Consider the following 21,203-nt stretch of genomic DNA (forward strand, 5'->3'; position numbering starts at 1 on the left):
TTTCCCCATGGAGTTTTACAAGGAATTCTCTTCGAAGCTCACACCTATTTTAGAATCAGTTTATGCTGAATCTTTTGCTACTGGCAATCTGCCGCAGACGCTTACCCAGGCCACGATCTCAGTCTTACTAAAGAAAGATAAAGATCCTGTACAGTGTAGCTCATACAGGCCAATAAGTCTTTTGTGCTGTGACTATAAGATTTTAACCAAAACTCTTGCACTACGGTTGGACCCTATTATTTCCACCATTATTAATGAGGACCAAACGGGCTTCATTCCCGGACGGCAGTCATTTTTTAATGTGAGACGGCTGTTTAATGTGGTATTCTCCCCCCATTCGACAATACAACCGGAAGTTATTCTGAGCCTTGACGCTGAAAAGGCGTTTGATAGAATCGAATGGTCCTACCTTTTCACAGTTCTGGAGAAATTCGGCATGGGACCTACTTTTTGTAGATGGATTAAAGTCCTATATTCAACGCCTATGGCTGCAGTCAGGACAAATGGTCTGATTTCGGAATATTTTTCGCTCTACAGGGGGACGAGGCAGGGCTGTTGCCTGTCACCCTTCCTGTTTGACATTGCGATCGAACCGCTGGCAATTGCTATCAGATCTGATGAGAGGATTAAAGGTATATCCAGGGGTGAGGTAACTCATAAAACTCTGCTTTATGCTGATGATCTCCTTTTGCAGATATCAGACCCAATTGGGAGTATGCCCCACCTTTTCCGCTGGCTGCGGGAGTTCAGCAACATATCGGGGTATAAGGTTAACTTATCAAAATCTTTACTGTTTCCATTGAACAATCTGGCAAAACAGACCACTTATGACGATTTGCCTTTTAAAATTGAAAATGACAAATTCACATATTTGGGACTGGAAATAGCTGGCTCGATTAAGACTATTTTCCAGTATAACTACAGGTCTATTCTGGACAGTACTAAATCTGATCTGGGTAGGTGGTCAAAACTTCCACTTTCGCTGGCAGGACGGATAAATGTGGTGAAGATGACTGTAATGCCCAGGTTTCTTTATCTATTCCAAATGATCCCCATCTTTCTCCCCAAATCCTATTTTGCCCAGCTGGATCGCTTTGTCTCTTTGTTCATATGGAACAAAAAACCTGCACGCATAAGGAGAGCAAGCCTGGAGAGAGCTAAAGCTGATGGTGGTTTGGGCTTACCTAATTTCTTATTCTATTATTGGGCTGCTAACATTGTCAAGCTGACATATTGGATAACCATGTTTGCGGATGGGGAGGGTCCAGTCTGGGCAGATATGGAACTGAGAGCTACACTCCCAATCTCTCCGATTTCGATCTTAACTGCCCCTCTCCCACTGAATGTCAAAGCATCTGGGCTGAACTCCAATTTGGTGGTTCAAAATTCAATTAAGATCTGGGGTCAATTCAGGAAACATTTTAACTTGACAAATACTTGTAGCTTTTCTCCGATAATGTTTAACCATCTTTTTACACCATCTCAAATAGATCATTCATTTGCAGTCTGGCACAGAAACGGTCTGGTTTTCTTTCAAGATCTCTTCACTGAGGATGGCTTTGTCTCATTTAAATATTTGTGTGAAGACCATAACTTACCAAAGTCTCACTACTTCAGATACCTTCAGGCTCGGAGTTTTGCCTCTAAATTTCTCCCAGGGTACCCGTCTCTGCCCTCTAAGGACCTACTGTATCTAGTTCTTAATGTGAGTCAGCCCACTAAAAGAGCAATATCGAAGATTTATGCATTGATTCTTGAAAGCTGCCCTCATACATGGGACAAACCTAAGGCGGCGTGGGAAGGGGAGGTTGGAGAACTCATGTCAGAAGACATCTGGAAGAAAGCCATACAGCGTATACATACGTCTTCTCTCTGTATTAGACATGGCCTGATTCAATTTAAGGTCGTCCACAGGCTCCACTATTCTAATGACAGACTGTCTAAACTGTACCCTGATGTTGCACCGAATTGTCCTAGATGTGATTACTCTCCTGTTTCTTTGGGGCACATGTTTTGGTCATGTCCCTCCCTGTATGGTTTCTGGACATCAATTTTTCAATCACTGTCAGCTATATCGGGTGAAACACTGCGGCCTGACTCTTTGATAGCTATCTTCGGTGTACCTCGGGAAGAGCTGAGACTCTCTCCCCTCCACAAAAATGCAATAGCCTTTGCCTCGTTGCATGCCCGCCGTCTGATACTGCTGAGCTGGAAGGCGTCGAACCCTCCTTCCTACGTCCATTGGATTAGAGAGGTGATGTTGGGATTAGCTCTGGAAAAAATTAGGTATACCGTGCGCGGCTTGGAGAGTAAATATGACAAAACCTGGTCACGGTTCATAACTCATGTCAAGAGTCTGTCTTTTGCCTGATTTATTGTTCTTTACTTGTTGGTAATTTATGCTCTTGCTCTCTTCTCGGACTGCTGTCCATAGTCTCCTCAATGCCCGTACTTTGACTGTTGGGATTTCTTTATTCCCTTTTTCTTCTTTGTTTCTTCTCTCATGTGCCGGGGTCCGGCTGTTGGTGCTATAATGACTGTCACAGATTGGTTTGAGTGTTTCTCCCTTTTTTTTTTTTTTTTTTTTTTTTTTTTTTTGTGTTGTGTGTATTGTGCTTCCTGGTTGTGGGGATGCCACCTGGATGGGGGTGGGGGGTAGGGTTCGCAACTTTTGTAAGAAATTCTGGACTGTTTTGTTGGAAAACTATAAATAAAGTTGTAAAAAAAAAAAAAAAAAAAAAAAATGGCAACAATACAGAAAAATGAAACATTACATCTGCATTGCTTCACATGTCAATGACATACGTGGGGGAAAAATAAGTAAAAATGGCCTTCTTTGATGAGGACGTACTTTGTCAGTTATCATTAGGTTTTCTTAGTTCCTTCCCTGCATTAACGAGGCAAACTGCCTGTTAATGAAGAGAAGTGTGAAGCCCCTTAATTTGTTATCAGTATAGAAAAAGAATAACACAACTGTTGGGATTTAAATGAGCATGACTTAATCGGAAAGTGAAATGTCATGCTGGGAACATCAAGCGCAGGCTTTTAAAAGCAAGAAAAACAATGTGGTGCGCACCAAGAAGACATGTCAATCAAATCAAAAGAAAAAGCCCATTCCTTTCACTCATTAGGACCTCTATTAAAAAGTTTAACTTACAAACTAATGAGCGTCTTTTTAAAGTTCAATTAAATTCACTGAGTTTCCTCAGTCAGTAAAGTGGCAACAATAACTGTCAAACAAGGGGAATAAATGAATTTAAAGTAGTGTCTATTCCTGGAAGTTTCTCTTCATTTTTCTATTGCTGGGGATATTGTATTGGTGCAGCTGCTCACCAGCCCCTTCACTAGGTACGTCTTCCTAGTACCAGGTTAGACCTTCTTTTAGCCTTAAGAACCTTAATTATACCTTAATTCTTTAAGTCATAGATTCATCATGGTGCTGGAAACATTCCTCAGAGACTTTTGTTTATGTTGACATGATAGCATCAGATTGCTGCAGATTGATTGGCTGCCCATCTGTGATGTGAATAGAGCCGCATCCCAGAGGTGCCCTATTGGACTAAGATTTGGTGACCGTGGGTAGCTTTTTAAGACAAAGACCTCCCTGTCATGGTCAACAAACCAGCTTGAGATGATTCGAGCTTTATTACTTGGTGCATTATCCTGCTGGGAGCAACCATCAGAGGATGGCGGCCATAAATGGATGCCACAGAAGGTTCAGTTGGTACTAAAGGGCTCAGACTTCCTGAAATCAAAACCACTGAAGGAGCTGAAATTGAAATGGCCACAAAAGTATTTAGGCATCATTATAGGTCAGAATTTATCATTTAAAGGTCACATCTTTAAATGTTTGTCACTCCACTTGAGGAAACACTTCGTATATGCAACGTTTTTGTTCCTTTATTGGATTATGAATTTATGTGGCCAGTACCTAAAGAGGTTGGATACCATCTACCATTGTGCTGTATGTTTTACTGCAGGCCATGAAAATCTGGCACATCAAAGTTCTCTGTATACTGGTGCTAAATAGGTATCTCTGTATGTCTGGAGACTTCCTCATTAGTTGGTTTTTGTATATAACTTTTTGCTTGGGCTAATGCCTTGTTATTTGTGAATATTTATGTGTGCAAAAAATACAAGTAGTACAGTATATGTTCTCACAATATTTTAAATGTTTGCCCCAAGAGTCAGAGCAGGAAAACGTTTGGAATAATCTTCACTTGGACCTGAAATTTCCAGAACTGGTTACAGTGGGGGAGTTTAAGTCCATTTAAAAGGAGTGAGAAAGTAGCTCTTTTGGTCAGTGTGACTGTTTTTGATGTTGCTCTTGATGTGTTATTGCATATGACTTACATATTTGTGTCCACTTGTACTGAATGTCAGTTTCATTTCCTTCTTACTTATTATATTATTTTGTGTTATGTTCTCATTTCTAATCGCACTCTTGGCCATGACTCTCTTGAAAGAGATTTTTAATGAGACTTTCAATGAGTCCCACAGCATTAAACCACCACCACAAGCATCCACTGATACAATATTTCTACCTAATAAAGTGGCAAAAGATTGTGTATTATAGACTAACAAAAATTAAACAAGTAATGACATTCATGCCCTTACAACAGAACGCGCAATACTGCAAACCTGGTAAATATAAATGAAATCCACCAAAGCTTGATAAACGTTTTATGAGAGGAATTATTGGCTCCAACAACATCTGATTGTGCTTAATGTCTCAGTTCTCATATGTGTATTTTTACTTCATAAGCAGCAAATTATCCAACAGTTACTCATAATCTGCCTCTGTTTACACCTGCTTTCCAGACATTTCTCATGAGGCTCACTCAGACTGACAGCTGTAAGTGTAAGCAGGTTACTTGGGAATGTTACTGGAACGTTTAATGGTTGTGGTTATCAGAAATAATCAGCAGTGTTCTTCATTTTTGAAACTTTCATATATTATGACATGTTTATGAGTCAACTGTATGAGTACCAAATGAGAAATTAAGACTGGGTGAGTACTGTTGAATAGAAACGTGGTAATAAAGAATTCAATAATCTAATCCGGTCGTTCAGTCTGACGTCACTAGCCGTGTCTGGACCTAAACTCCGCTGCAGGTCCAAACATCACTATGGCATTACTGAGAGTTGAAAAACTGTCTAAAGTCTTTCATCTTTAATAAAATGATCAGCGTTCTGCTTTACCAGGTGTAACAATTGAGTTTAACATCCAGGCATCCATGAAAACGGAATTTATGACATTTAACAGAGTTAGAAGTTAGCAGGGAGTTAGCTCGCTAGCTTCTATCTAAATACAATATAGCATGTCCTGACTGCGGGGTTTTGGAAACAAATTAAAACGTACAGCTCTGCTATCACTTCCAGCATAAACGAAGACAGAAAACTAAACAGCAGTGATGTTTGTAGGGTTACTGAAGTTGGGCTAGCTGGTATATAATGATGTGCTACGTGACCGCTAGCGACACAGCTATGTTAGCATAATAAACAAGCTAAAATTTTTCCACTCAAACGTGAGTGTTCTCGGTGGTCAGGAACAAATGTAATCGCATGGCAGGATGCTGTAAAAGGACCAAACTCAGATAATCCATCCACAATACAAGGTTAGTCATTCATATACTGCTGCATGGGCTGGGCTGTAGTTACATCCTAAGGTTTTAAAAACTGAGCTTAAATAAATGATTAGTGGTAATAAAAGCCGAGGGAGGTCAACAGTGATCACTGACTGTTTTAGGAGCTTTTTGAGATTAAATAGAAGAAAATACAAAACATTAAACATGTTAACAACACAAAAGCCATATTAAACAGACTACTTTAGGCCCGGAAGTAGGAGTCGTCACGTCATCACTTAACAACCGGATAGGCAGTATAGATGACAACAGCGTCCCTGGTAACCATCACACTTCTCGCGAGAAGTAGCGAGTCCGTTGTTTCTACGAATGCTCAAAGTTTCTTTTTCTGCCTGACAGGTTTATATATATATATATATATAAAAACTTTAGCTATTCACCTAAAGTCACTTAGGTTTCATCGCATTGATTACCTACTGAATATTTACTAATCGGTGACCTTCTTTAGTCAGAGGGGGAGAAATGTGACTTCCGCATCCGTCGGGTTCGAGCGTTTCGCGGGTCTGTACAAAAAAGCTTTCATTATAAAGAGGATCTAACAACGACGTATTCTGCACTTTTTGACCAAGTCTTACTGTTTCTAATAAGTCATTAATCAGTGTTAGACAAGTACGTGAACGTTTTGTTTTTCGTGTTGTCGTGGCAGAGAAGGTCACCACCGCTATACACCCAGACACGATCATGTCGCTGCTGTGCGCAGTCGAGGAAGCTGTCAGGTCATGCAAAGTGGAACAAGCTAAGGTTAATCACCGCATTCAACTCTACAGAGAATTATTAAAGAGCCTGTAAGTACACGCTTGACTTTTCCCCCCCAAGCTGTTTTCTTCTTATAACAAATTTAAAAACAAATCCAGTTTCTGCGATGTCTGAAGTTTGTATCCTGGATTTTTGACTCTCTATAAACATTTATGAAAAATCCTCTTAAGTTACATAGGTCCAAAGTATTGTGATGTTTGTGTGCCACTTGTAGTAATCTGTAGGGGAATCCTTCGGTAGTTGAGTGACTCTTTACGTAGGCTATATACAGATCTGGTTAACCATCCGGCGCTGTGGCTTAGTTGGTTAAAGCGCCTGTCTAGTAAACAGGAGATCCTGGGTTCGAATCCCAGCAGTGCCTTTTGCTACACGAGACTGCTGTGTGTGTGTGTATTAGCTACTCTACATTATCTCAAAATGTGTGTTGGTTGATTTTTCTTTAGTTTTGTTGGACTATTCAAGAACACTAAATGAGTTCATGACTTATTTACTGTTGTAAATGAGCTTATATGACACCTGCCCCTGATACAACAACGCATATCAAATCAACTACATAGTTAAACTCATTTCATTCAGAATAACGACAAAATAAATATTAAGTAATGAGATAAGAAATAAGAAACAATAAACAATTTATGTCAATTCCATCTACAAATGAGCTGTAAGCATCTGAAGCATCTCTGCACTAAACCTTTATGACAATACAGGATAACTATGCTATTTCTGTACAATGGTTTCAGTGAGTGTCACATCTTAATTTATATATGTTTAAAAATATACCCATAACAGCTACACAACATTTTATACTGGTCCTAATCTTTTGTTTTTAAAAATATCATTTAATCTTAATCGGTGTATGTCATCTTTCATTTTAAACAGCATCTGGATATCAAGCGGTAATTGTTGATTGTTTGCTTTGAATTATATCATAATGTACTGACTAAATAATGGCTTTGTTGACTCGCAATATGGTTTGTTATCATTTGTATGCCTTTTTTGTGTAATGAATATTAATATTCCCATATGGAAAAGATATATATAAATCTTATAAAGTTTGTGTCTGTCTTGTGTGAAACTTGTTTGAAAAGCATACAAGAGTGAAAACAAATATAAGATCCCTTGAAAAATAATATAAATGGAACTTGTATGTTTTGGATACTTTATGAAAGTAATGAGAAAGTGGCCACTTTCATGAGTAAATCATATAAGCCTTATATGATTCACTATATGAAGCAAGCTAAAGCTGATGCAAGTCTTTTATAAGTTTTTCCTATTTCTTTTCCATATGGGTTTCCCTACACCTAAAGCCAGTAAGACATATGGAAAATAAGTGATTAATATAAAGTCATATTTGACATACAGGGAGTGCAGAATTATTAGGCAAATGAGTATTTTGTCCACATCATCCTCTTCACGCATGTTGTCTTACTCCAAGCTGTATAGGCTCGAAAGCCTACTACCAATTAAGCATATTAGGTGATGTGCAACTCTGTAATGAGAAGGGGTGTGGTCTAATGACATCAACACCCTATATCAGCTGTGCATAATTATTAGGCAACGTCCTTTCCTTTGGCAAAATGGGTCAAAAGAAGGACTTGACAGGCTCAGAAAAGTCAAAAATAGTGAGATATCTTGCAGAGGGATGCAGCAGTCTCAAAATTGCAAAGCTTCTGAAGCGTGATCATCGAACAATCAAGCGTTTCATTCAAAATAGTCAACAGGGTCGCAAGAAGCGTGTGGAAAAACCAAGGCGCAAAATAACTGCCCATGAACTGAGAAAAGTCAAGCGTGCAGCTGCCAAGATGCCACTTGCCACCAGTTTGGCCATATTTCAGAGATGCAACATCACTGGAGTGCCCAAAAGCACAAGGTGTGCAATACTCAGAGACATGGCCAAGGTAAGAAAGGCTGAAAGACGACCACCACTGAACAAGACACACAAGCTGAAACGTCAAGACTGGGCCAAGAAATATCTCAAGACTGATTTCTCTAAGGTTTTGTGGACTGATGACATGAGAGTGAGTCTTGATGGGCCAGATGGATGGGCCCGTGGCTGGATTGGTAAAGGGCAGAGAGCTCCAGTCCGACTCAGACGCCAGCAAGGTGGAGGTGGAGTACTGGTTTGGGCTGGTATCATCAAAGATGAGCTTGTGGGGCCTTTTCGGGTTGAGGATAGAGTCAAGCTCAACTCCCAGTCCTACTGCCAGTTTCTGGAAGACACCTTCTTCAAGCAGTGGTACAGGAAGAAGTCTGCATCCTTCAAGAAAAACATGATTTTCATGCAGGACAATGCTCCATCACACGCGTCCAAGTACTCCACAGCGTGGCTGGCAAGAAAGGGTATAAAAGAAGAAAAACTAATGACATGGCCTCCTTGTTCACCTGATCTGAACCCCATTGAGAACCTGTGGTCCATCATCAAATGTGAGATTTACAAGGAGGGAAAACAGTACACCTCTCTGAACAGTGTCTGGGAGGCTGTGGTTGCTGCTGCACGCAATGTTGATGGTGAACAGATCAAAACACTGACAGGATCCATGGATGGCAGGCTTTTGAGTGTCCTTGCAAAGAAAGGTGGCTATATTGGTCGCTGATTTGTTTTTCTTTTGTTTTTGAATGTCAGAAATGTATATTTGTGAATGTGGAGATGTTATATTGGTTTCACTGGTAAAAATAAATAATTGAAATGGGTATATATTTGTTTTTGTTAAGTTGCCTAATAATTATGCACAGTAATAGTCACCTGCACACACAGATATCCCCCTAAAATAGCTCAAACTAAAAACAAACTGAAAACTACTTCCAAAAACATTCAGCTTTGATATTAATGAGTTTTTTGGGTTCATTGAGAACATGGTTGTTGTTCAATAATAAAATTATTCCTCAAAAATACAACTTGCCTAATAATTCTGCACTCCCTGTAAAACCTCTTTAATTTTGTGCACTATTACACTAGATTCTGAGAGTTGCACATACCTAGATACACTAGGACTTCTATTTTTTTAACAGTGTGTTTCATCATTAAGCAGTTATGTCTGCCAGAGATCACCAATGCAATATACTGTATGAATGAAGCATCCATTCTGACTGCCAGCGGCCTTTCTGCAAATGAGATGACATTTAAAAATGGCAGTGGCTGATGCTCATCTGTTGTGTCACATCATTTTTGTCCTGGAATGTTTAAAGACTTTAAAACTTTTATTTTAATTTTAGTGTGTGTTCACATGAAGTATTTTCCCACAGAACACCCCAACCCGAGGTGAGCTTTGAGGAAACAGAATTGGCAGGTGCTGCTCCTACAGGTAGTTAAAAAATAGCTTTTATTTGTCTGTCAAGGTGCTGATAGTTAAAACAAAATAGCCTATTTGTTTATTTACATTTCTTTTCTCTTGCCAAGTAGTAACCACATATTTGCATGTTGCTATTTTCATAAACAGGTGTCTCCCCATGTGATAAGGAAGACATAGAACTGCTTGAGAAGGCTCTAGAGAAAGCCCTCCGTGTGCGCACCAGCTCAGAACCTTCTAAAAAAGAATCCAAAATACCCAAACCTGGAAAGGAAACGGGGACTTTAGGTGCTAGGCCTGTGGATATCACACATTCATCTGCAGCATCTAGAGGAAGCCAAAGAACGATAAGGTCATCCACTAAATCTGCCAGCCTTGACAGAAAAGGGTACGGACGGCCTGGATTATCAGTATGCTCCTCACTAGCCTCGGGACCTTTAGCTAGCGCCGACCCCGGACAGACCAAAAGAACAGATAATAGAAACACGATCCAAAACCATCCTGCCTCATCAGCTGGCGCTTTGCATCACCAGGCTTCTAGGAAACTGCAGCAGGCTGTCATGCCGTCTGTCTCTCCTGATCACATCACAAGCTTGCTCTCTAAAAACAAGACTATCAGAAGCAATATGTTGAGTGGTGATGACCTGAGGAAAGCTGCACCTGTCGCTGCAAATTCTTCAAATAACGTAGTGTCCTCTTCACAAACAAATGAGCCAGGAGCATGCAGTTTCCCTCAACAGAATGGGCATGTTTTTTAGAATTACACTATGAAAATAACCATGCTTTGTAAAAAACAAAAACATGTTCTGTAATATTATAATCATTCTGTTTGACTTTGCTTCAGCAGGATATTTTCTGAGCAAACAACAAAATGGAAATCTTTAAAGAGCAAGCAGAGCAGGTGCCTACAATGCATTGTAATGCAAAAAAATATAAAAACAAAATTCCTCCTTGTACATTTTTCCTTTATTCACAAAGTTTCCTTCTGTACATTATCTTCAGACTGTGGGATAAAGCCGTTGCCCTACAGACGAACCCTGGGCCTGGGAAGAGTCACTTCATGGAGAGAATGAGAGCTACGGTAAAATGGATCAGCTGGGGTCAGCCATGATGTCATGTTAAACTGGAATTTATGCTCTAATTTAGAAAACCAGCCAAGTGTATTAATGAGAAATTCTAGCTAATATACATTAATTTCTCTAAACAACCCCTGTGTTTCATTGTACACCATTTTTCCTTTGCTTTGTTTAGTTTCCCAGGAATTGGCCATTTGGCAGCCCGTATGAGACCAGGGCTCTGCTGGACAGGTTGATTCACCAAGCTCAAGACTTGAAACAGCTCTGCGGGGAGCCTCTAACCAAACAGATGCCAGAGATAACATTAAGACTGGGTAATAGAGAAGCTTTTATGTGAATTCGGGAGAAATGAAAGGGACTGATTCCATAAGTCAGTGGGTGACAAAATAACAATGTGGGAGTTGGCAGGAAGTGACTGTGCGAGCTATTTCGACTGATACAAATCAAGACTTTCCTTTGCCAGGAACCATCAGGAAGTTGACGTTTTTCTATAACTGTAACAACTTTCATGCGCTAAGAGTGACTGTAAACACACTTTTAATGCAACTCCACTTGCTTCTCAGTAAGCTTCTATTATAACTCTCTTTTTTTAATGTGCTTTCTTACAGTTAGTACAGGCGACAAGTATGATTCCTGTATGTCGCTGGAAAGGCTGCAGCTCACAGCAGCTGAGCTCAAGAATTTTGCAGATCAAGTGAAACAAGGTAAGAATCCTGTTTGTACGCAGCATAATAAACATCATAAACCTTTCTGTAAAATAATTGTTTCTCCAGCATTAATTGCAGATCATTGATCTTTGTTTGTAGACAGGTGGTCATTAGCTGGAAGACACCTTATCAAAAATATTTATTCCTTTGCACTGACTTTCCTAAAGGAGATGCTGGTGGAGACATCATGACATGGTTTTTGGCTGTGTTTAACCAGTGTTACATACATTTTGCGATTTCTTTTCCATGTGGGTCATCGTCTATGGGCATCCCAGTTTGAGTCTGTACCTACAATATGCACAGCAGCATTTCCATTTCCTCCACTGATGCAGTTATAAAGAACCTGAATGACGAGAGATTTTCCATTCACACCTTCACAAAGATTTATTGATGTTTACTCGTTAAAGCACCAATGTAGCACAAGTAGCAACTAAATCCAGTGTGTCAGAGAAGTTTCCAGTAATGAATAGGTCCACACGTCTGGTGTCATCCAATCTAGCATCTCACGTTAGTATTTTTATTTCACCGCGTTGTAATATCCAGGGAGGGAATTATCTTTTATTGCTTTTTAACAGCATTTAGAAAATGATTATGGTGAGTGCAGCGTGCTAACGCGCTAATGGAGCCTCTCCATCTTGGCGTATGGAAAATGAAAGCAGAGCTGCCGTGAACCCTCAGCGCCAGCTCAGTCCTTTCCTTGGCCTCAACAGACCCCCCTCACCCCCTCGTCCCCATGACGATGGGGTTTTAAAGCTGTCTGTCCTGATGCCACTAAGCAAGGGCCTAGCTATTTAAAGCTGAGGCAACAGAGCAGAAAGAAAAAAGTTTTAGGGGTATGGTTGCTCGCGCTCTAAAAATAACCTTTTTTTCCGTCAGAGTGGAAAGCATGGGATCGATGGAGGCCAGAGGGAGGTTGTTTTTGCCCCACTGGGGCAAATGGTGTGCAGGGAGATGGGAGAACTTCACCCCTGCCCCTGACTATAACATATGCAACAGAGGCAGAGCTGCAAGAGCTTGAGCAGCTGCGGATGAGGGTGGCATTGCTGCAACAAGAGGTTGATCTTGAACAGGTAGGTGACGTGTTCTGAAAGCACCTCGTGAGTTTTACATACCTGCATGTTCTTTTTTAGTAGAAGCTAGGAACTGGCTGACAGTCTTTTCTGATGTCCCACAGGCTCTGTTGGACACCCTGTCCCCTCAGTTTTCGGCTGTCGTACCTGGGCCTGAACGTCTGAGCCCCAGTGTACTCAGAGACATGTACTCCCTGCTGGGTGAAGGAGGGGAACGTTTCCCAGCTATAGTCCTGGACTCTGAGCCTGCATGACTAATGAGCACATTAAATTGACTTATAGGTTTGTAAGTTTAGAAACAGGTATGAATACATTAAAGGCCTCGTGGTATGCTGCAATCTGGTGCAACACTGATGAAATCAAACCCCTCTGACATAGTCAAAACAAGGACATGGTTAAAAAAAAACAAAGGGGGGAACTGAATTGAGTGAACAGCCTCAGAGGGCAGCTGTGGTTCAGGAGGTTCTGCTGGAGGGGTTCGATGCTCTGTGTTACACCTCGTGATCCTAAAGATATCATGGAAATATTAATGGATGGATAAACAGGTGTACCTAATAAAATGGTAACTGAAACATCACGAATGATTATTTTGAAGAATCTGTTTTTAATAGTGGCATCGCTGTGTTATGTCAGTGTCTCATGTCATGTCACAACTGTATAAAACTGTGATCATTAATCCTGTCTCTTAAACGCAGCTTCTGAATAAATGCCTCAGGCACAATTTTAAGTATCACCATTGATCAGAGTAACGTAATAAAAGATACATAATATTACAGTGACTTTAAGTGTGTGTATTTGTGATGTAAGCTGTAGGTTAAATTATATGTTTGAGTTGTTTCTAATTTTTCCTTTTTGCTAAATTCTGACACATCGTAACTGATGCCTCAGAAGTGTAATATTCACTCGGTGAATTTTGCCAGCAGGTGGCACTCAATTCACAGAAAAAAAAGTCCAAATTACATTTTAATCAAAGATGCCCTTGCAAGTTTACCTGTGTGTTTCACTTCATATCATTCATTTTCAGTGTTTAAATAAAAAAGAAAGAAGAAATGTGCCACCACCACACACACACACTTCCATACTGTTTTTCCATATGTTTTTGATCCCCCATATTGAGCCAGCATAATCTTTCATACATACATCTGCTAGATCGCATATATGGGGCCATCACTGTGTTTCTGTGATATGGTATTCACGATCAAATGTGCTATGAGGCTGTACGTGAGATTCAGGAGCGCCTGGAGGAGCCTTAGAGGCTCGTGCCCACAGATGACGGGTGGATGGCAGGGGCTGTGCCAGACTGGGCGACAGGTGGCGCTGGGTTCTCGCAGCAGGACGTGGGTGTTGAAGCCCTGCTGCACCGGCCCTTCATGCGCACGCACACAAACAGGGAGACATGCACACCCAGAGCCGGCTGAGTCATAAAGAAGATGTGCTTGGGTGTGCCTGGCATCGCAGCATGCTGCAAGCTGGAAATGGCATGTTTCCCTGAGGAGAGGGACAAAAAAATGATTATATGAAAAAAGGAGGAGTATTTCAGCCTCAGATGGCTGGATGAGTCCAAAAGAACAAGGGCCTGATGGTTTGAACGTCTGTTCCTGGGTTCAAAGAAGAATACATTTGCAGGTTTACAAGACCTGTTCACACAGAACTGTCCAACTACTTTTGGATTGCAGTCATCTGCAGGGCACTGGATCAGAGTGCTGCTGGTTTATGGCCTCACATAGTCTTAGATCTGTGTTTGTCTATGTGTGTGAGGGAGGTAAAAAAAAGGAGGCATGGAAGTATCCTTGGGTCAACACTGTACATAGTTCCTAGTGGGAGTGGTGCTCATGCAGCTCAGCCTTCCTGTGACCTGCATGCATCAGCTGCTGCCTGGCTTTGCCTGTCACCAGCAGAGCTCTTCCACTCTTCCAGCATGGCCCGGTCCTCCCAAGGTTATGCATGCCTCACGCCTTTATCCCATTTTTCTCACGCCTCTTTGTGACACATAATGGAAGATGCAAGACAGTTTTACTGTCCGTGGGTGAAACTTCATGGAAATTACTGCCATATGCCACGCATACACACACACTTACAGAGGGGAAAAGTTCAAATACTTTGGAGCTTCCACTCTTTTTTTTCTTTTCCTCCAGTCATCTCACTTTTAATTGCTTACTGGAGTCTAAGCACAAATCCCCAGAAACCCAACAGAGCTACCAAGAATCCACTTCTGTCCTTCAAATGCCCATTGCGCTTGAACGTCTCTTTTCTACTGCGCCCCCACTCCTCACAAAGACATTCCTCACTTCCCCTCTTTTATTTCTCTTTGGCTGTTCTAAATAGCTGTTGCTGATTGAGCTACAGCCGAGATTGTTAAGTCAATGTAGTCATCAGTTAGGCAACATTAGGGTATATTTTTTGATTTCCCCCCACTGATCAGGCAGTCAAGTTGAATTTTTCTGTCAAGACAACCCATACACGGTCTTAACAGCAGCTGTCCTGTACAGAAAGAAGCCTGTTTGGCATTTATAAGGGAGCATGACGTATTTTCTATTCTGGTAAAATCTCTGATTATCATATTATCAAGAATAAGTTGAGCTGATAAAAAAAATAAATCTTGGAAGCATTAAAAGGCTAACATGCTGTCGTAGAAAACCCAGTAATGCCTGAAGATAAAACAGACAATCAGATTTGTGTGTCCTTCACAAACGTAGCTTTATAAATGTGGAGGAGGACGATTAGCAAACGTTGGACATGAAAGGTGTCTAGATTGATTTTATTTAATTCTTTTTTTTTGTGGAAGAGCGAGCATACAAGGGGATTAACTACTACTAGGCTGCTTTCCATTCAGAAAGAACTGGCTCCAGCCGTGTGTGTGCATGTGTGTGTGGGAGGGAAGGTGGAGGCTGCCTGTATTTTTTTATGAGTATTTCTGCCACGAGTCAATATTTTCATCATTGTATTTACATTAATAGAGGCCCTATATATATATATATATGTATGTGTATATATATATATATATATATATATATATATAAATAAAAATTGATGACTGACTCATGTTGACGTGATGGGGATGGAATCACTGTGACTGTGTGATTGTGTGATTCCCATGAAGAGATGACACATCTGTAGCGATCTATATGGGGAATGTCCCTTTTCTTTTTTCAGTAAACATAGAGATAAATAAGGATTTCCCATTCGCGTCTAATTTCAAGTCAACACTAGGCTTCTGCGTTCCCATGGGGAACGTTTTATACTGCAGGAAAACAAAGATGCTGCATTTGAGAGGCAGTGATGGGAGCATGAAGAATAGAGAGAGCAGTTAACTCTCCTCCCCTCCCCCTTCCTGTGTTTCGTCAACCCCTGTTCTCCCTACTTCAGTGTTTGATGTCACCAATGAGCTAACGAATCGTAGCACTTGGACTTCCCAGTTTTTCCTCCCTAGCCCCTCCTCTTTCCTTAAGCCTTTATATATATATGCCCCCCTCACTACGTTCTGCAGAGTGTACAATGTGCTACTAGAGAGCCGGCAGACAGTGTACAGAGAAACAGCAAGAGAGGGAGGCAGAGAAGAGGAAAGTGTGAGTGGATTTCAGCTGATTTTAGAAGATTTCATCGGACATGTTCAAGCCATACCTGCTCAAGTCGTTTCTTTGGTCTCATACAGACCTCCTTCTCCTTCCTCTCCTTTTTTCCGCCTCCGTTTGTCTCGTTCTGTCTCTCCAGGCCAGAGCTACCTACAAGTAGGATCCCAGAAGCCAACGCTGCTGATCCTGTCAGGATACGCCAGCCCACACAGTCAGGATGGGCTGTACAACAGGCCATTTGGCTTGCCAACCACAGCCGCAGACCAACTTGGGGCAGGAGGGTCAATCGCTAGAGACTGGTGGGGCCAAAGTGCCCGAGGTGCTCTCCTCTCTGGAGCGTCTATCTCAGGCTACTGGAGGAATGGAGAAGTCCTGGTACCGCTGCATCTTTCCATTTGGAATCATCTCTTTAGTTATCGGTGTAGCAGGAACAGGAGTGACCTACACTTATAATGACCTGCCTCAGACTAAAGTGGTGTCAGTTGTGCTACTCGTCATGGGTATTTTGCTGTTAATGATGGCAACTGCTTGTTGGACTGTCCACAAGAAGAAGAGAAGGAAAAAGAAAGAGGGGGGCTCATTCACGTCTGAGCAGTGTCCCCTGTGAGTGAACACAGGGGTATGATAGAGGAACATGCCTAGAGCTGGGAGCTCAAGGTTTGGCCAGAAATTCTTCACTTCACCTCCCAATGCAACGTCCCTCCATTCTCTGAAGTTACAAAGTTGAATTCAAATCATGTTGGAGATAGCTTGGGTCAAAAGGACAGATAAACATGACGCCGAAGATCTGTTTAGTCTGTGAGGTCTGCATCAGATTTTTTTGGATTGGCAATGAGAGATCACCAGTGCCTCACACGCTCTTTTATCATCAGACAGCAGGTGTCCGGTGTCAAAACAACCTCCGAGGAGATGTGCAAAATATGCATTGGACACTGCATGCATATTTACACACACTAACAGGCCTTTGATGACTTACGCACGAGCAGTTACAGCGGGAGCTCACACAGACACCTAACACGCTATGCAGAGCTGCTGCTGGAGTCAGTGCTGGCGTCACTAGGCACGTCAGTCACAGCATTCCTTGTATCAGGACAGGTGACTCTCCAAGAGGCCACAAACGGGCCAAAGACGGCAACCCGATACCTGGCCGAAAAAGCAACGCACCCACGTCAGTGGCCAACGTCATTCACTCGTCCTGTGACACTACAGCAATGTGTTGGGGGCTTTTTTTTGCGCAATGAGAGATTGGAACTTGAGTCCTGCTGGATCTTACTGGCATCTGTGTGGACGATCAGTTGGAGAGGGTAGAGGACCTGCTGGAGGAGTGCAAAGTGTTTGTGTGTGCTCAAATTAAGATCCAGGTCAACTGAGAGACTTTTGGAATTTGGTCCTCACAATGAAGGAAAAAGAGATTTGCACATATGGCCATGTCCATGGCAAACAAGAAAGCATTTTAAGTAAAGCGACATACCCTGAAAGGCCTTTTGTAGCTTCAGCTTCGCATTACAAAGGACTGGGGACCTAATTATGACTGACTTGATTGCCTTTCTTTTCAATAAGTGAGCATTTACACTCAGCCCTATGTCTTTGTGGGACACCTCAACTCCATACAAAGGAGTCCAGGATTATTGAAGGACACTGCCATAGGGGACATGCCACGGCAGGGACACTTTGACTGATCCTGCTCCCCTAGGGCCCCTCCCGTTTGGTGCCTTGAGCAACCACTCATGGAAAAAAGCTCTGCCACATTCCCCCACTCCAAGAGTTACCCCCCTTTGCTTTCTCTCTTTACCCAACAGGACTCTTCAAATCTGTTTCTCATTGTACACTGCCAGCTTCTGACTTAATCACACTCATTTTCCATTGTTGTATAGCCCAGGAGATGTGTGGACAGACTTATTATGCTCAAATTAAGACACACACTTACACGACAACCTCACAGTCCGCAGACATTCATGCAGTCTTTATCTATCTGTGCCAAAGGAATTGGTTGTTTTAATTTTTTCCCCCAGCTGTGGAAAAAATGTTGATTAAAAGTGAGTCGCAAAATCCTGTGTGAAAATAGGATACAAGGCTGTTCTCTAGTGAAAATTGAGTAATAGGTAGGCTCTAAGTGGCTCTGGGGTTTCCTTTTCCTTCACATTTTCTTTTAGGAAGAGTGAGTGAATGTAGCTGCGCTCAGCGCCACATCTGTGAATAGGTGCTTTCTCACAGGATGAGATAAACAATGGCATTTTACTCTGTCTTAATCATTCTCTTTTGTGTGACTGAATGTAACATGAGGTTCAAAACGTAACTCCCGCAGGGAGTAAGTGCAATGTATACAATGTATAGCAATTTCAGAGAAGACAATTTGTCTCCACGTGAAGGACTTTAGTGACACTTCTTTACCTTTGAGAGCTACTATAGATCACTGTTGCATTGATTGTCTCCACTGGTTTAGTCAAGCTTGCTAAGGAAAATGTGTCTGTATACCCAGGGGTAACAGTTAACATCGAATGCCAATCCCACCGAGGACCTTTTGAAGGCCAACTTGCCAAATTCAAGGCTGCATCTGTCATCCTGCCCAACCTCAGTACACTTGCAAAGAGTCGGCCCCTTTTCTTTTGACATGTTTTGCGGCTCAGTGTGCATTTAGATGTTGTCTTGCATGCTAATGAAGGAAGAGAAATATAGTTAGGAGGTAATGGAGAAAAACAAGGAACCTGGGAAGTCATTCCTTTCACTACATGTGGCAGTGAGTAGTTGCCCCAGCAGTTAGATTAGGATCAGCCATCCTGAACAAAGCAGTAATATTGTCGAGGAACATGATGCATTACTGGAATCCATGGCGAGAATTTAAATTGAATAGGAGAGGAATAAGTCTTCTCTGAACCTTAGATCAGTGTGTTTGCAAACACCGGCATACTGCAAGCATTTATAATTTTTTTTAAGGTAAATGTCAAATGCACAAAGCTCATAAAAGTATTTATAGGTGGGCCATTGTTTTAGTATCCTCTGATCAAGACAAGTTAAGATTTACATTACACGGGCTGTCTCGCTTTGCTATCAGATCCGTTCACCCGGATTAGGGTTTGCTCTAACAATGATGGGCATGAGTTGTGGACAGATGTGGTGGACCTGTCACAGATGTGGAAGAGAAGGATGTTTGGTGGCACAGAGAGGAAAAAAAGATGGTTATTCGTCAGTTTACTGTGGGAAACAAAGGATGCCAAAAACAAGATAGGTAACGTGTATACGCTTATACTCTCGCCTCTGTATAGTCCACATTATATATGTAGTACACTTTGGCCGCATTGTTGTTCATTTTAAAGCTATATCGTGCCAGTATATTGACACTAAACAAACAAACAAAAACAAAAAAATGATGGAAGGTGACCAGAAATTGTTTCTTGTTTCTTGGAGATGTGAAGTGATTTCCCTTCTGCCTTCTGAAAGATTAAAGGGAAAACCTACCTCTCTCTGCTGCGGGGAAAAATGTCCCTCTCCCAGAAGACAGCCATGCTGTCAGCCTATGCTTTTTGTCACTCCAGCGAGTGACACAAAATACGTTGGTTTGTGTGCCCACTAATATTTGGTGCTGTATATACAATTATTTTTCTATTTGTACTGTATATTTCTACTCATATGTAAATTTGAATTGTTCATGTAAGCACTGTATTAAACAAATGTCACATAAGCACCTTGTTTGTGATAGCCTAAAGGTAAAAAGAAAGAACCTTTATGCATTCATTGTATGTCTTTGTACTTGTTTGCTTTGGAAAATAATTTAGAATAGTGTGAACCGTCACACCATTCAACTCTGTCCTGGTCAATCTGGAAGAATCTCTGACAGGGCTAAAAATACAGAAGACAAGTGGAGAGTGGACAGTGGATACAAAGGAGAACAACATTGTTTTGGCTCTATTTCGAACAGTGTGAGCAATAATTACAACCGTCGCTCTGTTTTTTCACAAAACGCAAAACCTGTCTTCAGTTGACAGCCTTCGCTTGAAATTTCGATGCTGTATTTAGACGCGCTGTCATGTGTTGCCCTGCCAGCTAGGATGACTTGTTCAGATACCCGGGGATGAGGAATCTGGTTGTTAAGAAAACAGACTGGCCAACATCAATCAGAATAAATGACACCACCTACTGGCAGTAGAATAAAGTAGGCCAAGTACTCTCACTTGTTATTAAGTCACAGTTCTGCAGGAATTAATTTTATATTTCTGGGTATAAACATATTTCATCAAATTAAATTACAGCTGGTAAAGCGTGGGTGTGGAGGGAACAGTGCTTAGGTCTTGATAAAAGGGTGGGTAGGCCATTGAGGGGCAAAGTACAGACGAGGTGGAAGTGGTCAGCTGGATTGCTAGGGTCAGCACGGATTACAGGAAACCAGACGGAAACAAGTCGTCCGCCTCTTTTTATCCAGAACTTGGCCTCAAACCAAAACATTCAGCACTATTTGGCTCCTTATCAGACTTTGAATTATATAAAACTCAGTTTAATACATACAAAACAGAAAAAAGAAGCAAAGAGCACAATTTGACACATTAAAGAGACATCTGGTGTCCCATGACTTTATTTATACTTTATTCAAATTTCGGATCAACACCATCTGTTCAAAAGACAAATCTGGGTGTATTTAATTAGCCAGCGACTAAGGCTGGTTCCACATAATACCTTTGTAGCAGGAGGGAGTTACATTTCAGTTCATCTCCAGATATTATGGGAGCTGTTTTGGAGACAGTTGTAGATGAAATTACACATGCCTGGCCAGACGGTCAGATTAAATCACAAGCAAAATGACATTAAGCTGCAGTCTGTGTGTAGCTATTGCAACAGAAACAAATGTGACGAGAAGACATTGGGCTTAATCACTCAAAGACTTGAGAATACTTTAATAATCCAACAGTGACACAAACTAAATGCTGGTTCTTAGTTTTAGGTATTTCTGTATGGGCATCATCAACACTGGAAATTACAAACAGATAGTAGCAATCTTTTTCTCATCAATAAAGCTTGCAAATTAAGTCACTGAAATGTGAAGTCATCTCCCATTTACTTCCCATATATAAATAAACTTTTTTACTACCAATAAAAAT

At 41.3% G+C, this 21,203-nt stretch overlaps 1 protein-coding gene, 1 long non-coding RNA gene and 1 other non-coding gene across 3 annotated transcripts; all 3 read left to right on the top strand.

Moving 5' to 3' along the window:
- The first annotated feature begins 5,954 nt into the window (after positions 1-5,954).
- On the top strand, positions 5,955-13,320 carry tedc2 (tubulin epsilon and delta complex 2). The gene is made up of 10 exons (XM_004559383.3): positions 5,955-6,146; positions 6,292-6,430; positions 9,645-9,703; positions 9,839-10,433; positions 10,536-10,589; positions 10,691-10,769; positions 10,940-11,078; positions 11,373-11,468; positions 12,348-12,541; positions 12,646-13,320. Exons 2-10 carry the CDS (start codon positions 6,327-6,329, stop codon positions 12,793-12,795), a joined length of 1,470 nt encoding a protein of 489 aa, XP_004559440.1. The 5' UTR covers positions 5,955-6,146; positions 6,292-6,326; the 3' UTR covers positions 12,796-13,320.
- On the top strand, positions 6,689-6,762 carry trnat-agu (transfer RNA threonine (anticodon AGU)). Its single transcript has one exon. It is a non-coding gene; the product is annotated as a tRNA-Thr (tRNA).
- Positions 13,321-16,042: 2,722 nt separating the features above from the next.
- On the top strand, positions 16,043-19,792 carry LOC105941093 (uncharacterized). The gene is made up of 2 exons (XR_001167720.2): positions 16,043-16,107; positions 16,253-19,792. It is a non-coding gene; the product is annotated as an uncharacterized LOC105941093 (long non-coding RNA).
- The last annotated feature ends 1,411 nt before the right edge of the window (positions 19,793-21,203 follow it).

Source organism: Maylandia zebra, linkage group LG4 (genome assembly GCF_041146795.1).
Source record: "Maylandia zebra isolate NMK-2024a linkage group LG4, Mzebra_GT3a, whole genome shotgun sequence".
Classification (NCBI taxonomy): domain Eukaryota; kingdom Metazoa; phylum Chordata; class Actinopteri; order Cichliformes; family Cichlidae; genus Maylandia; species Maylandia zebra.

What these genes read in the sequence shown, in the direction of transcription:
- tedc2 (XM_004559383.3), top strand. Translation starts at nt 6,327, where the DNA reads ATGTCGCTGCTGTGCGCAGTCGAGGAAGCTGTCAGGTCATGCAAAGTG. An exon ending in GGCAGGTGCTGCTCCTACAG is followed by an intron (nt 9,704 to 9,838) that starts GTAGTTAAAAAA and finishes TTTCATAAACAG; the next exon opens with GTGTCTCCCCATGTGATAAG. An exon ending in AGAGATAACATTAAGACTGG is followed by an intron (nt 11,079 to 11,372) that starts GTAATAGAGAAG and finishes GCTTTCTTACAG; the next exon opens with TTAGTACAGGCGACAAGTAT.